Source organism: Carassius carassius, chromosome 35, assembly GCF_963082965.1.
Source record: "Carassius carassius chromosome 35, fCarCar2.1, whole genome shotgun sequence".
In the NCBI taxonomy this organism is placed as follows: Eukaryota; Metazoa; Chordata; class Actinopteri; order Cypriniformes; family Cyprinidae; genus Carassius; species Carassius carassius.
In genome coordinates, this window is record NC_081789.1 from 17,482,963 (window position 1) to 17,499,359 (window position 16,397).

At 37.3% G+C, this 16,397-nt stretch overlaps 1 protein-coding gene across 1 annotated transcript; it reads right to left on the reverse strand.

Annotated features, from left to right (window-relative positions):
- Positions 1-2,312: 2,312 nt before the first annotated feature.
- tmprss7 (transmembrane serine protease 7) lies at positions 2,313-14,184 on the reverse strand. Its single transcript, XM_059524694.1, has 18 exons — positions 13,942-14,184; positions 11,750-11,951; positions 10,935-11,065; positions 10,781-10,848; positions 10,381-10,574; positions 10,228-10,263; positions 9,322-9,550; positions 9,023-9,147; positions 8,830-8,942; positions 8,623-8,729; positions 7,989-8,125; positions 7,722-7,829; positions 7,508-7,615; positions 6,495-6,611; positions 3,919-4,117; positions 3,526-3,794; positions 2,788-2,924; positions 2,313-2,633 (listed from the first exon to the last, which is right to left on the reverse strand). The coding sequence occupies exons 1-18, from the start codon at positions 14,008-14,010 to the stop codon at positions 2,466-2,468; spliced, it is 2,517 nt and encodes an 838-aa protein (XP_059380677.1). The 5' UTR covers positions 14,011-14,184; the 3' UTR covers positions 2,313-2,465.
- Positions 14,185-16,397: the final 2,213 nt, after the last annotated feature.

The following is a 16,397-nucleotide window of genomic DNA, read 5'->3' on the forward strand; positions in this document are numbered from 1 at the left end:
AGGATTGATTCTGGCATTGAACCCGGGTCGGGGACCTAGTAACATTGCCGGGTTCAGTCCCGGGAAGAGCGCTGTGTGAACAAATGCCAGATCTTATGCCGTGTCTTAGTGATGACACACATCGCGCAACTCTTTTACCAGCTGTTTTGAAGGAAGATCAACTTTCGCGACAAAAAATATGTGCAAACTGTATTGAAGCAGAGATCAATTTGTTCCTCACTTTCCGCGCTGACGCTGAGATTGTTTACTAGCTTCAGTTAAAGTATAACGTGCCTAACGTTTTCGACTCGTACATTACACGTCACGCCCTGATGTCACGTGTCGTTACGGGACCTTTAGGATTGTGTATGAAAGCATGCACATATCCTGGGTAATCACTGGCAGTGTGAAAGTGCAAAATCTAGCGACCCGGGAACAATTGCCGGATTACTTTACCCGTGTATTTGCCGGAATCGCAGTGTGAAAGGGGCTCATGTTACATCAGAGGGTCAGTTAGAATTTTTTGAAGCATCGAAAATAAATTTTAATCCAAAAATAGCAAAAACTACGACTTTATTCAGCATTGTCTTCTCTTCCGGGTCTGTTGTGAGAGAGAGTTCAAAACACTGCAGTTTAGTGATATCCGGTTCGCGAACAAATCATTCGATGTAACCGGATCTTCTTGAACCAGTTCTCCAAATCAAACTGAATCGTTTGAAACTGTTCGCGTCTCCAATAAGCATTAATCCACAAATGACTTAAGCTGCTAACTTTTTTAACGTGGCTATGAGTTAAAACAAACCAATATCTTGGAGTAATTCATTTACTCAAACAGTACACTGATTGAACTGCTGTGAAGAGAGAACTGAAGATGAACACAGAGCCGAGCCGGATAACGAACAAAAGATTGACTCGTTCTCGAGTCAAGAACCGTTTCTGCCAGACGTGTCCGATTCGGGAACCGAGGAGCTGATGATACTGCGCTTCACGCTGAATCACACATGCGCAGTATCATCATCTCCTCAGTTCGCGAATCAGATACGTCTGACAAAAATGGTTCTTGACTCGAGAATGAGTTAATCTTTCGTTCGTTATCTGGCTCAGCTCGGCTCGCCGTTCATATTTAGCTACAAAGTAACATGTCTAGCTAAATTTGTCTGAATAAATACGCTTTTTATAAAGTTATTTGAGAAAAGAAACATTTATGACACAGTTGTTGTTAGATTTCAATGGTTATTTCAAATATGAAATTTTATGGTAATCTTAGTGAACAGTTTGGGAGAATTTAATGTTTCCCCATAGTGAAAGGAGCTGCACTCATGTCCTAGAGACATAATAATAATAATAATAATTCATTACATTTATATAGCGCTTTTCTAGGCACTCAAAGCACTTTACATTGTCAGGGGGTATCTCCTCGTCCACCACCAGTGTGCAGCATCCACCTGGCGACTGCAGCCATAGTGCGCCAGAACGCCCACCACACACCAGCTTACTGAAGCCAATCAGCGGATATGGGGATTGTTAGGAGGTCATGATGATCAGAAGCCAATGGGTAAATTTAGCCAGGACACCTCTACTCTTTTCAAAATACATCGTGGGATTTTTAATGACCACAGAGAGTCAGGACCTCGGTTTAACGTCTCATCCAAAGGACGGTGCTTGTTGACAGTATAGTGTCCCCATCACTACACTGGGGCGCCAGGACCAACACAAGACCACCCCCTGTTGGCCTTACCAACACCTCTTCCAGCAGCAACCTAGTTTTCCCAGGAGGTCTCCCATCCAGGTACTGACCAGACTCAGCCCTGCTTAGCTTCAGTGGAAAACCGGTCTTGGGATCCAGGGTGACATGACTTGCCTTAAAGGGACTTTGGTATTATACAAAATATTTTAACCCACATAAGCTGCTGCAACTGACCTATCTGATATAAGTATTCCAGAAATTTGTACAATGAAACTGTTTTTAATAATACTTATTATTTATTATTATATTAATATTATATTAACCATGCTGAGATCGGTAAAACTAACCTATGAAGGTTGGCTGGTCTTAGTTGGTTTAAGTTGAAAGTAGATGGTTATAGTTGGCCTCCCAACCTGGCTATGGTGAAGATGGCCAGCTAAAAAAATAAAATAATAATAAAAGTGGTCAAAATCCCTCTAAAACCAGCCTGCAATCCAACTAAGACCAGCTAATAAATGCCTTTTTTAATCATTTAAAAAGGTTTAATATGTACATACTATATAGGCTAGTATAAATGTTAACTTGTTTTTTATTTGGCAGGAATTATTTGTAATTGCTGAAAAAAAGACTACAAGTAATGTATTATTCAAGACAAATGTATTATAATGGTGTTACATGATTGACAGACCATTAAGTAACACATAGCCTATTTGCTGTGGAACAGTTGAGATGACAATGGCTTGTTTCGAGTGTATGAAATACATAATTCATTGTAAGGTGGATTTATTGGCTGTGCATTTCACAAGTTTTGAATATGTCTTTGGATCCAGTCGACGAACTTGGCCACTCTGGTGTAAACTCCGGGAAGGTTGGGTCTGCCACAGCCGGAACCCCAGCTCACAACACCTGTCAGAAACCAGCGGTCACCTGAGTGGGCTTGACAGGACAGAGGACCACCTGAGTCTCCCTGAAATCAAAAATTGGTTGTAAAAATCCAAAGAGACAGCTCACTTTCATCACAGAGAAAGAACAGTCCTTTAATAATGCTCTGAAATGAGACACTAAGTTTATGTTCGGTTCATAAAGCAGGAACCAGTCCAACAGTTGTTATCTCCCCTCACCCGGCAGGCATCCTGCTCTCCTGAGGGCACACCAGCACACAGCATGCGGGGTGATACAGCACCATAGCTTCTCTTGCATTCACTCTGGCTTATAATGCTTACTTCTGCCTTCTGCAATACAGTGGGTAGAATCTTATCTGTATAAACAGAGGGAAAAATTATATTTCTATATATTGTAAAAAAAAAAAAAAAAAAAAGACACTAAGAGACATATAAACGAGAAACCGACTCTCTTTCTAGATTGAGTTCCGTTTAAAAGTTGGGGTTCTGTAAGTGTTTTTTATTTATTTATTTTTTAAGAAATTAATACTTTTATTCAGCAACTATGTTTAAAAAAAAATCTAAATGCAAACAAATGCGGTTATTTTGAACTTTATACTCATCAAAAATATATAATAGTTTTCACAAAAATATTAATCTGGACAGCTGTTATGAAAACATTGACAATAAGTCTCGTGAGCAACAAATCAGCATATTAGAATGATTTCTGAAGGATCATGTGACACTGTTACAGAACATTTGTCTGTATCATCACAGGAATAAATTACATTTTATGTATTAAAATAGAAAAAAAAATTAATGGTAATAATACTTCACAATATTACTGTACTTTTGATCAGATAAATGCAGCCTTGGTAAGCATGGGAAACTACTTTCAAAAGCATAAAATAATCTTACTGACCCCAAAACATTAAATGTTACTGTTCCATCACTTGTCAGTGTTTTTTAGCTCTTTACCCTGCTCAGAACGGTAGCCCCAGCCGGTGACCCAACAGCGGTGTCCCTCAGTGAATGTCTGTGAAGGGGCCGGCAGACAGATAGGCTGGATATATTTTTCCAAACTACTGGGCCAGGCCTTCTTCAACTGCACAAGTGCGATGTCATAGTCAAAATTTCTCGCATTATAGTATTCATGCACAACAAATCGACGGATCTCGGCCACATGCTTGGCACTGCCCTGGTTTAGCATGCCTAGATGAGCCATCCACATACGTGGATCTGCCAACCTGAAAGCGTCAAAAATAACACATGCTCAAACTCCATTAAGTCCAGCTCATTGCTGCTAACAAAAAAGGTATTAAACATTGATATTCAGTAATTTATACTGTAGGTCTACCTGACATTTCTCACCTTTCTTTGCTGAAACAGTGCGCTGCTGAAATGAGCCACTCATCGGAGAGGACAGATGCTCCGCAGTACATCTGACCAGAAAAATGCATGCTGACCTGCCATGGCCACTCCCCCTCCAGTGCATTGATCCCGCCCACAATACGCTGCTGTGTGGCTGCACTGTCAGAAACACGCTTTGAAGCGGTGGGATTGCCACAGGCTACAAATTATATGGAAACATCAGACACAAGAAGATTATATACTTTGCATTGGTGTACAAGCATACAAAATGAATGACACGATATGTAGCAATGTAAAAATGTGTGACTGATATAGGTGTGTGTACACACTATTCAAAAGTTTTAAATAATTATGATTTTTTATTAAAATATATATATATATATCTTATGCTATTCAATAAAGAAAGGAAAGATTAACAAAGGTCTGTGAGCTGGGACTTGAACTCAGGACACACGAATCGCAACAGGACTATATGGCAGCATGCTAATCACTAGGCTATTTGTACCAAAAATTATTCCAAACTTTTGACCAGAAGTATTGTATGTGCATAAACTGCTCAGTCATGATAAGTGCTCTGTTGAGCCAATGCCATTAAAATCAAACGTGTTCAGGAAGAGAATGAAGCATGATCAAAGCTCAGTTTGACTCCTGTAATCGTCCTCTGATTCATCTATAACACACACACAGATTTACACACACCAATTACCAAATACAAATTTCAAGTCGACCATTGCAAATAGGTCAACAGATCATAATGATAGCAGCTATATCATCATGGGAACCAGATAGCTATTTTTGGATGAATGGCTAGCCAGTAATACGTAAAAATGGGTGATCTTAAATTTACTTTTGGAGTGGGTGTGGCAAAATGGCTCAATAGTGCCGCCTATAAAATTTCAACAAGTACCTCTCTAGCTATGTTTCACATAGATGTACAAAAATCGAAAGACACATGTAACACACCGATACCTACAAAAAAGTATTCTGGTAAGTAATCCAAAACCCAACAGCAAGTCTGTTATTTTGAATTTTCTCTGCAAGTTTTGTGCCATTTTTGCCATTTTCATGCGTGGTATTTTAACTCCTAGAGATTTAAATAGATCAACACCAAATTTTGTCAGTGTAATTTAAAGCCCTTTGTGATGTTAAATTGAAAAGATCTTAAGTTTTGATTGAAGGACATGTCTGTGTCTGCCTGACAAATTTGTATGTTTCGTCATGAAATAGGATGTTTTATAATTCATGCAGACAATGTCTGTACTGCCACGTTTGACAGGTTTGATCCTGTCCTTTCCTGAACACATGCCCGTGCCTATATACAGTTACAGTCATAGCGCCATCAGCTGGTGACAGGAAATGGCATGATTTACGCTCTATCAAACTCCTAGATATTAAATGACATCAACATTGTATTTGGTCAATCTACTCTAAAGGCCTTTGCAATGTGAAATTGCGAAGATCTTGAGTTTTCGTTAAAGGGTATGTCCTTAGTGGCCTGACCAATTTCCATGTCTCGCCATGAAAAAATAAGTTGTTGTAATTCAGCCATACAAAGTCTGATCTGCCCCAAACTTCACACGTTCCATAAGAGTCCTGGCCTGAACACTTCTAATGTCCAATATTCTGTTATAATCATACCGCCACCTGCTGGCAACAGGAAATTACTTGTTTTACACTAACTTAAACATGCAATGCCCAGTCTGTACAAGACTTTACAGGTTTGTCAGGAGTCTTGGCCTGAAGACATCTAAAGACCAACATACAGTTATAATCATACCGCCACCTGTTGGCAGCAGAATATGTCATGTTATACACTGACGCTGGATACACACCACAAGATAATCGGGCGGATTTTGGGCCATTGTTGAATGTTGAATATTTACGATGTGTGGGGGGGAACATTGAGGCACACCACACACTTTAGGAGCAAAATGGTTAAATCTAGGATTTTTTTGTCCTCATGTTTGTGGTCTTATAAGATCTAAAAAATATTTTAGTGTTTACCCAGCATAACTCAAACGTACCATGTTCAATCTGCACCAAACTTCATATTTTTGACCAAAGTCCTGGCTTGAAGACATCTACATGCCAATATTCTGTTATAGTGATAGTGGCACCCGCTGGCAGCAGGAAGTTTGGCACATATAAATGACATATTCCTCCTATATTTACCACTTAAAATGCATATTGCTTACCATTTGCTGTTTTCCTAAAGCCACCGGGTGGCGGTGAGCCCAGTTGTGAGGGCCCCTTAACGCTTTAATTTTGATTGCAATTCAGATGATTTTGCATGGGGGTTTTTTTCTGAATTTTTTCTGTACATTTTCTTGTGTTCAGTTTTATAATTAATTTTGATTATTTTAAATCGTGAAATTTGAAGTTACCATACTTTTTATTGTTTAGCTCATACGAGAGTTTAATAATAATAGTGGAATTCAAGAATATGACTAAAATTCCCTAAAACAGACATGAATGGTTTTTAAACTATGAAAAATCAGTTCTGTCTCTTTTATAGATCTACAAACCAATTTGATGAGTAACACAATGTTTACGGATGTTACCATAGTAAAACTCACCACAGTCCTTCTCATCACTGCGGTCATAGCAGTCGTGTAAGCCGTCACATTTAGCATTTTTCTTAAGAATGCAGGCTCCATTGCCACATTGGTAACTGACTCCAGAACAGCTAGTCTCTGCACAGCCAACACATAAATCACTGTACATACAATTAACCAGTGTTGGGGAAAGTTACTTTTAAAAGTAATGCCTTACAATATTGCGTTACTCCCTAAAAAAGTAACTAAATACGTTACTTAGTTACTTTTTATGGAAAGTAATGTGTTACATTACTTTTGCGTTACTTTCACGTTACTTTTTAAATATGAGCAGGGCTTGATTGTTTTTAATATAAGAAGTTCTATTCATAGCAAATGTAAAAGCCCTTTCACACCAAAAAGTGTAATGAATAAACCTCAGGCTGAAGGAAAAGTAAATTCATGTCTGTACAGTAGAACACAGGAGAAGAGGGTTCAACACTCTTCAGCAATAAAAAAAAAAACAATGAAGCACAATCGTTAGTTTATCTAAAGTCATTTTTTAATTATTAGTATGGTTGAACTGAACTGCAAAGACACTGTTAATAAAATGGGAATAGATATATTTGTGTTATTTAATATATTTAGTTATAGCAGGTTTGCGTCATATTCTGAGTTTGCATTTCACTGTTTTGATTAATTTTGATGAATACTAAATCTGTTTTGTTTTTTGTTTTTTTTGTGAGTGGGATGAATTAATGCACATTCACATTTAGTCTAGAACTACAGTAACATGTTCACACAGTGCACACAACGCCTCCATACTTCCGATTTCTCCCAATATGGGAACAGGAAGCTTGTCAGTCAAAAAATGGGAATACAAAGTAACTGGCGTTACTTTTTTGAAAAAGTAAATTAAAAAGTAATGCGTTACTTTACTAGTTACTTGAAAAAAGTAATCTGATTACGTAACTCGCGTTACTTGTAATGCATTACCCCCAACACTGCAATTAACACATCTCAAAGTGGGACTTTTTAAATAGTTCTCACATTACCCTGAGTACAGTTGATCTCATCTTTACCACTGGAACAGTCCATCTCTCCATTACAGATGTATAATGGGTGCAAAGGGGATAAACCTCCACAGATTTTAGGGGGTTTCGCTGTTGAATAAAGATAACTGCTAATAAAATGGTGAATTTTGACAAAATTTTGATAGTTTTGCTATTGTAGAACTACTGGGTTTACGTGATTTGGTGGTTAACATACAACAAAACATCTCATCGCTTTCATCCTGACAGTCATCCAGTCCATCACAGCGCCTGAACTTCTCCACGCACAGACCTGTGGAGCACAGGAAGTGACCCTCTGGACATGCTTGAAAAAAACAACAATCAGTTAGAACATTCGGTTGCATGAGTCATTTTAGTGACATAACATATTATTCCTCTGCTCGTAAGTGAGAATGTACTACTGATGAAAAATGACAATTGAAATTGTTCTGCATTTCCTCTGTTTTGGCAGCATTGTTCTTACGCTGGCTGGTGTTGTAGCTGCTGTAAGTGGCATTGAAGGACTGGTCAGCAATTCGTGAGCTGCAGCGGAAAACCACTTCAGGGTTTTGCGCAGGAATACGGAAGACGGTTGAATAGTCAATGTAATTTCCACAGTATCTGTAAATCAGTTGCATTTATTTCTATACCAGCTCAAAATGTTTAGAATCAGTCTATAACCTGATAAATAGGACTTACTGTACTATCAACATTAAAGGAACATATAACAAAAGCAACATCTGTCACTATTTACCCACCATAATGTTGTTCCAAATCTGTTTGACCATCTTCTGTGGCAAAACATTTGGGTTGTATGGAACATTTTTATGGGTCTTTTTTGGTGTTTGCCCAGTGTAAACTATTGTTGTATGGAAAAGAGATCTTTAAAAGATTTTTTTTTTTGCTTTCACAGAGCAGTAAAAAGTAAAATGGGTGAGTAAATAATGATAATAAGCAATAGGCAATTTGAATGTGTGTGTGTGTGTGTGTGTGTGTGTGTGTGTGTGTGTGTGTGTGTGTGTGTGTGTGAACTATTCTAAAAAATATATGGTATAACTACATTAAATGTTCTTTAACAAAAAAAATCTAAAGATTATTTCCACTGAAATATCACTTACATAATCTCATTGACTTTCCACCAGCCGTGTTCACAGTTTTGCAAGTCTTTTAGTTTTAGCATGTAGTTCTGGAACCTGAGAGCCACACCAAGAGCACCGCTGGGCATCTGACACATAAACACCCGACAAAAAAAAACCCATTTGTCACATGGATGCTGTGGATAATATTGCAACACATTAAAAAAAGCTTTTGATTGGGTGCAGTACCTGAAACATCCAGGTGCAGGAGCACTGACGGGGCAACAGGCTGGGGAAGAATGGACTAGTTATTACTCCAGCATCACCTGGGCCAGCAGATAATGCTATCATATTCATACACTCTGTGTATGGGAAAGATGAAAGGGCCTCAGGATCACAATCAGCCATACAATCATACAGATACTTTAGTCAAGGGACTCACGCTCTTCCATGAGAGCCTGGAAGTGTCCTCGGAAGATCTTATTGCCTTGAGTGAGTCTGAAGGAGAGCAGCATGACATTGGAGGTGGAGACCAATGAGATCGGGGCTGACACTGATTCACAAAACCTTTAAAAAGAATGCATCAAAATGAAACTGATCATCTCAGTGTTTTTTTGTCAATTAATTTGTCTACCTGTTTTTCTGTTCTGGAGCATTTAAATGTGTTGCAAAACATCTACATGAAGATGAAATCTTAAAAGTTATATATCCATAGTCATATAATAATAAAGCATACTCTACCTGTACAGAATCATGCCTCTCATGGGAAGTAGAGAGTCATACACGGTGAGGGCATCATAGACGCAGTCACTAGGGTCAATGCGAAAGCTTTTCACAGTGAGACGGATGACAGAGCCTGGAGCACTTGTCAGTTTGATGTAGCAGCTCAATCCTCCCCATGAAGAGAACACATTGAGGGGAATACTCACGTCAGGAACACCTGCGTACAGCTTATCCACACACTGAGAGCCTGGACACACAGAGAGATGATAAAAGCACCCATCATACACAGGACTGCAATAACACAGTACAAGGTTCTGTTAATAAAAATAGACATTCACAAAGACTTTGTTTGATTTAGATATAGAAAGTTAAGAATAACAATTTAAATTTCTAAACATTCAAATAATTAAATTAAATTAAATTAAATTAAATTAAATTAAATTAAATTAAATTAAATTAAATTAAATTAAATTAAATTAAATTAAATTAAATTAAATTAAATTAAAGTATTACATCTATTTAACTTTATATATAATTGTTTTTTTTTTAATAAAAAATAAATTTCGACATCCAAGATGCCATTTTAAAGACTTGGATAAATTAGCATTCTAAAAATGAAATGACATTTAATAAAAAAAATATATACATGAACCATGTACGTTTTTTTTTTTTTGTTTCAATACGTTTCTTCAGTAAAAAAGGACTCATAAAATTGAGTTACAAATATACTGACCGACTCCTAACTTCAACGGTAGTGTACGTTCCGTTTTTTAAAATTCAAACTGCAATTTTGCATTCTTTCTGCTACCTTAATTGTAAATCCAAGTCAAGTTCTGAAATAAACTAGAATTTAAAAAGCAGTTCTGAATTGTGCACAACCTAGGTTTGTCATGTTTATGTATTTATCAGTTGTGACTGACTCACCCACAGCTGTTGATGAGTAATCTGAGCGCAAAGCAACTGGGAAAACAAGGAAAAAGAAACTGAAAATGTAAATATTTTTTTAAGCTAAAATTATTCACAAAAAAATGAACAAGGAATATATGCACAAAATATAACCATGTAAATAAGGATTACCATTAACAAGAATGGAGTCGATGTCCACAGGAAGGCCCTGCAGGAAGCCCACTGAAGAGCGGTTCTGCAGACTCATGTGCACAGAGTCTTTGAGGATGGCACTCACACAGTCCTCACACACTGATGGAGTCTTCAGATGCGGCACCACGAAGATCATCCAGAAATGCACCAGTACACCACCTTGATTGTTATTACTGAAGACGTGAGGTCAGAGATTATAGCATTATTTACTGAAATAATATTTAAATATTATTACTGAAAATAAATAGTGACTTCATGTTTACTTTAAAAGTGAACTTCCAAATGAAAAATGTCAAAATAGCAAATCAAGTAGTGCAGTCTTTCAATAGATACTTTATTGAAAATATAAACTAGCAGCGTAATACTGGAGTGACTGTACCTCAGATCAGAGATGATGGTTTGTTTGTAGAGTCTGGACACTGAAGATGTTCGGTATACGCTGGTTATCTTATTGGATTCAAATATTAAGGCGAGGGTTTTAATGATTTTTAAGGCCATTTATTCTTATGACATATTAATGCTGTGTCACTCACCACATGTTGAATGCGGTTTGCCATGGACACAAACTCACTGGAGTCAGCATGCCGGTACTCTGGTATAAACTCCACATTGGCAACACGGAACATACCAGCAAAATACACACCACTGTTGCTCTCTCTCCGGACTACAAAACATAGTGCGCATTTCGGTTAAATGACAGTTAAACTGCGGATATTATTTTGAATACCCTAGTGAAAATACACTTTTAAACAGAGTCCTTATTGCAGGAAAACAGTACTTTAAACCAAATTTCATTTGTTTGAAAAATGATCAAAGAAATGTACGGACAACAAGCAATGCTAAATTAAAATATGCTTTAATGTTATTTCTACTGAAACTTCCATGTAATGTATATGATGGATGGTAATGATGAATTTGAAATGAATACATTTAAAATATATATTAACTTTAAATGCTTATCAGTAATGATACATATTATTATAATTATTAAAATAATCAACAGTTAAAATTATAATTAAGTGAAAATTTAAATAAGTATACTTATTTAATACATGACATATAATTATTAATACATGATGACTGAAAACGTGCTTTAAATTAAAACCCTTATTTTGACATCCTTACAAAGCACACTTTTTAAAAACGGTTTTAAGTAACAGTCATGAAAGTTTCTTTAAGAACTCTTAAGTGGCCTTTTACTTCTTAAATATGATATTATCAAGTAGTTTAGTTTAATATATAAACGTACAAAATTTGAAGCACACTACAAGTGCACATTCAGTACAATTAAGCACACTTCTTTTTCACAAGGGTATGAACAGTATATTAGTGTTTGTGTTTAGCTTACATATAAAAACCCACAGAAGCGACCACATTATCACCACAATGACAAACACCACCACTGTGATGAGGATGGCTAGATTCTGTAGATCCAGTATCGGGTTTTTCTTCTTTATCTTTTTTGCTCTTCTTCTGCGTCTGTTGTATCTTCTGCATAGTTTATTAAGAGTTGCGTCCACCGTAGCCACTTCCACGGACACATCAGCTACCTGAAACCACAGGTATGTATCACATTCTGATCTGAGGTAACACTAGCACAAAAAAGGCCATCTGCTGTTAATGGAGAATCAACAGTGTGATGATCTGGATTATGGTGATTTGCATGAGTATTGTTATACAGTAACTCTCTGATAGTTTTATTACACAACGAAAGAGTCATGAAGATATCAAACATTACGCTACCAAAGCGCTGTTGTCATTTCAGGACTCAACGTCTTTCACTTTTCTTGAGTAAGACATCTATGTTGATGTATTTTTAAGGGTTCACATGAAAAATAAGTGGGAAATTAGTGGCTTCAGTTTTGGATATAAGGTGTGTGTTGTGGCCTTATCACAAACAGATGTTATTGCAATGAGTGGTTAGAGTTACATGGTAAAGTCACTCAGTAATTCTGAGAGAGATGGGTTACAAAATCCACCTCACTCTGAGCTCACAATGACCTAAAGGCAACTGCCCCAGTCATTTCCCTCACAATAAAACACAAAACCAATTTCTGCAATCTCTATCTATGCAGCCTGATAGATGCATTTAGGCCAGGGTTTTCTAGAATATAATATGGACATTTCATGTCTAAACTACACTAGTCCATATTTGAAGTGGATCATGATTAACTTTTCTGACCTGACCTTTCATCAAACTTGTCCTAAAACCTAAATCCAAAATGCGTTTTTGCCTTTTTTTTGTTTATCAACTTTTTTGATAAACTCCAAATGCTTACTACTATATTTTCATTATTTCTTTTTTTTTTAATACAATCAAATTATCCCATATTCAAATGTAAAGTTCAATTGTAAAGTTTTTTTTTTCATGGTAACACCAGGGTATTTTTTGAAGAACATTGCAACAGGTTACACTAATTAATGATAACTCATAAATACCAAAGTAACCTACTGTGTTATTACCAACTGATTTACTGGATATCACTTTTTAATTAGGCTAAATTTCATTAAAGATAAACAAACATTTCTGAAGGCTAAGTTAGAGTGTAACAAAAGGACAAGAGTCTTCAGTCTGCACTGGTCAGTTGTGTTTTGAGACCATCACCATGAGAGTTGCATTCGTTGTGGTTGTCCAGTCATACATTATTTACGCGATGTCATCCCATCTCGTTCGCTGTATTTAATTTACAATGAGATAACGTGGGTTAAAAGTCTTTCCAATACTTGATATTTTTCAGACAACCGCGAAATGTGTTTTATTTGACATCAAGTAAATTTCATGTTCGCCTCTCTAAATTTTAGTCTAAGCTCAAAAACGTTAAGTTACATAGGGGCCGTCTACGAAATATAGGCCAAACGATAAGGGCAGAAAAACGTGTAATGGTTCTGTCTCCCTTAATTAAGAAGAGGAAAGTTAAGATGTGCACAAATACAAACAAATATTTCAGTTTCATGCATTTTGGTGCTTTTCTTTGTGTAAATTTGTGTACACTTTAAATGACAGAGTCATTGAACATTTATCAATGTTCAGAACCCACTTTACATACGGTCCCTATCTTTCGCCTAGGAGGTATAGTGAGGAATATGTTATAAAATATATTATAATATGAGATGATAACGTTAGATAAACGAACTTGTATGCAATTATTTATTCTCATAATCAAATTAATTTTTTCAAGTTTATCTAACAAATATCAAACTTTATAGCCGACGTCTCTAAATTCATAATTTCAGCAGAGATCAAATGCTTTACCCCTCACAGAAAGGACCACGGTGACTGCAGTTTACGATAAAATAACGTAGTTACAGTTACTTTTATTATACTGAAAATATAATTTAAAAAAATCAATGTGCAATCCAAAAACATGATACAATATTTAGGCTATACTTTTCTTCTTTAGGCTATTTGAAGGATATCCCACACTATTCTATATTGTGATTTCGCAATAATAACATAAACTAAAGAGACTCGTGTTATTTTGTCGGAAGCTATGGTTATCATAGTGATTTTGAAGGGGTCCAGCAGCATGAATTACTCACACTTGTGGCGTCTTCTTGGGCCGCATCATCCTCGCTCCCCTGCGCGTTTTCTTCTCGCGCGGTATCCATGGCGTACAGTCATTCATTTGGACCAGCAATCTTAAAAGCTCGGATCCAGTCCGGCATTGTTAAAACAGTTTTCCCCAAAATACCTGTCTGCAGTCTCAAGGTGAACGCGAGCAGCGGAATGAAGGCAGACAACACGAGGCGCTTCGGTTCCACCTGACAGTGTAACTGTATCCAGGCAGGTGTGCACAGGGCCGCGGGGTTTGCGGGGCCCCGGTGAAGGTTGTACCAGTGGGCCCTTTTTGAAATCGTTTAATTTGTATGTTTGTTCATTTTTATTTATTTGTGCTATTTAAACAATGTCTAAGTTTTTTTCAAGTTTGGTCAAGTAGGTGTCCAGGTACAGAAACCGAATAATTAAATGTAAAATAGCATTACAATGTCTACAATGTAAAATGAAATATACAATCAAACCAAAATTTATTCAGACACCTTCAACATTTCTCACTTTATTACAGTTTTATTTGCTATTGCTTTTAAAATGGTTATAAAATATGACAAGAACTTAGAGATAAACTGTGTCAGAACAAATTTGTCTTGATAATGTCTTATCTTTGATAGGAATGTATTTAATGCATTACAATCAACCAAAATTACAGACAACTGTTTTTATGACAATATTTACACAACTATCAATACTTTGTTGACCAATTACCAAGCAATGCTCCATTTTGTTCAGACTGTGGTGTGAGGTTGCATTAGCAATACAGAAAAGAAGAAGAAGAAAAAAAAAACACATAAGCAATACATGGTGCTTTATAAGGTGCTGTTTGTAAGGTATAATTTTTGGTCCTAATTTTTTATATATATAAAATTTTTATCAATTTCACTAGTAGTTCACTGTATGAGGATTCTTTGGGTATAATATGTCACAGTTCGCTTAATTTTGCTATAGCCTACTCATTTACATAAATGTATTACAGTGCCCTGTACCTTCTAGTAAAAAAAAAAAAATATATATATATATATATATATATATATATATATATATTATATCTGCTGTCTGAATAATTTTTGGTTGCATAAATTCTTTATAAAACTACAAAGTAATTCAGTCAAGAGCAGTGAGTGATTTTGTTTCATTTTCTTGGATTAACATTACAGCAGCTAGTTGCTAAATTAGGCGCGGTCACTTTAAGAGCGATGAACGCATCCAAAATATTTTTTTTCCTCAACTGTTTACTTTCACTTAAGAAATAACTAACAGTTTTTTCGATCATACTTTCCAAGGCGGATATTTTGACATATTTTGTATGTATTTGTCGGCAGAAGAGCACGAAGAAGCAAATTCCGTGTTCAAGCGTTTTGAGACGCCTCTCTCTGCATGAGCCCTGAACACCAGAACACCGTGAGTACTGAATTGGGCTCTTTCACATCTTTTTGTTTGTTCAAACTGCGATTTGTATTTGTTCGTTCAGGTGCAGGAGGAACTTCGAGGAGAAGAGAGAGCTCGGTTCAGTGTCGCTGTCCGTGATATGCGACTCTCTCTCCGCGTGCGCACCGAACATAGCGCACTAGTAACCGGCTACTCCATTAAGCTTTTCCGCGTCTTGTTTTTGGATGCTTTAATGTTTAAATCTACAAGTGGTAATGCTTAAAAACACGTGAAAAAGATAAGCTTTCGTGACGATGTGCAGCAGTGGCCCATCAACTGTCATGAGCATCTTTTTAGGCTGGCCTCAGCCAGGCGGTTGAGATCGTTGGGGGCCCCCCTCAGCCGTGGGCCCCTATAATCGTCACCACCTTTCACCCCACTAGCGACGGCCATCGGTGTGCACCATAGACTGTATAAAAACATGGACGTAGTGTCCGTGACGTCACCCGTAGACTCCTGAAGTGTGTTTTTGAAGCCTAAAGTGTGTAGAGCGGGCCGTCGCCATCTTGGCAGCGCGTCACCGCGAAATCTCCCGGAAAATCAAAAAGCTAGTTGCTGAAGCCACACCCACCTAGCGCGACGGCAGTGTCAGCAGCGGCAATCCACCTGTCACTCAAGTGGCTACGCCCTTAATTATGCAGAACTTTAAAGGAGCATTGCGTAGGTTCTGAAATTTCTAACCCGTTACTGACACCAGTGGCCGTTAGAGGAACTGCAGCCAGTCTCATGCTCGTTCTCAGTGCGCACGCTCTTTTTTTTTTTTTTTTTTTTTTTTTTTTACTTACGAGGAGGAGTGTCCGTGGGTGTCTGAATTGTGCTGGAGGCTGGTCACTTCTTTCCATCCGCAGAGTCCATTTGAAAACACTATTGCCGCTGCTTACTATAATGGCTGGCGTGCCATACGGTTGTAAGCCCAAGTAGACGAGAACGCGCATGACGTCACATTTTGTGAATTTTCGCGCCAATTCGGGCCCGACTCCTCCAAACACAATTGAGCCTACAGGCTGATAGAGGC

Bases quoted from the DNA above. Each gene is read 5' to 3' on its own strand.
- tmprss7 (XM_059524694.1), bottom strand. From the start codon at position 14,010: ATGGATACCGCGCGAGAAGAAAACGCGCAGGGGAGCGAGGATGATGCG. The intron at 10,575-10,780 runs GTACAGTCACTC...TCACGTCTTCAG, and splicing joins ACCATCATCTCTGATCTGAG to TAATAACAATCAAGGTGGTG. The intron at 8,126-8,622 runs GTAAGTGATATT...ACTGATTTACAG, and splicing joins TGGAAAGTCAATGAGATTAT to ATACTGTGGAAATTACATTG.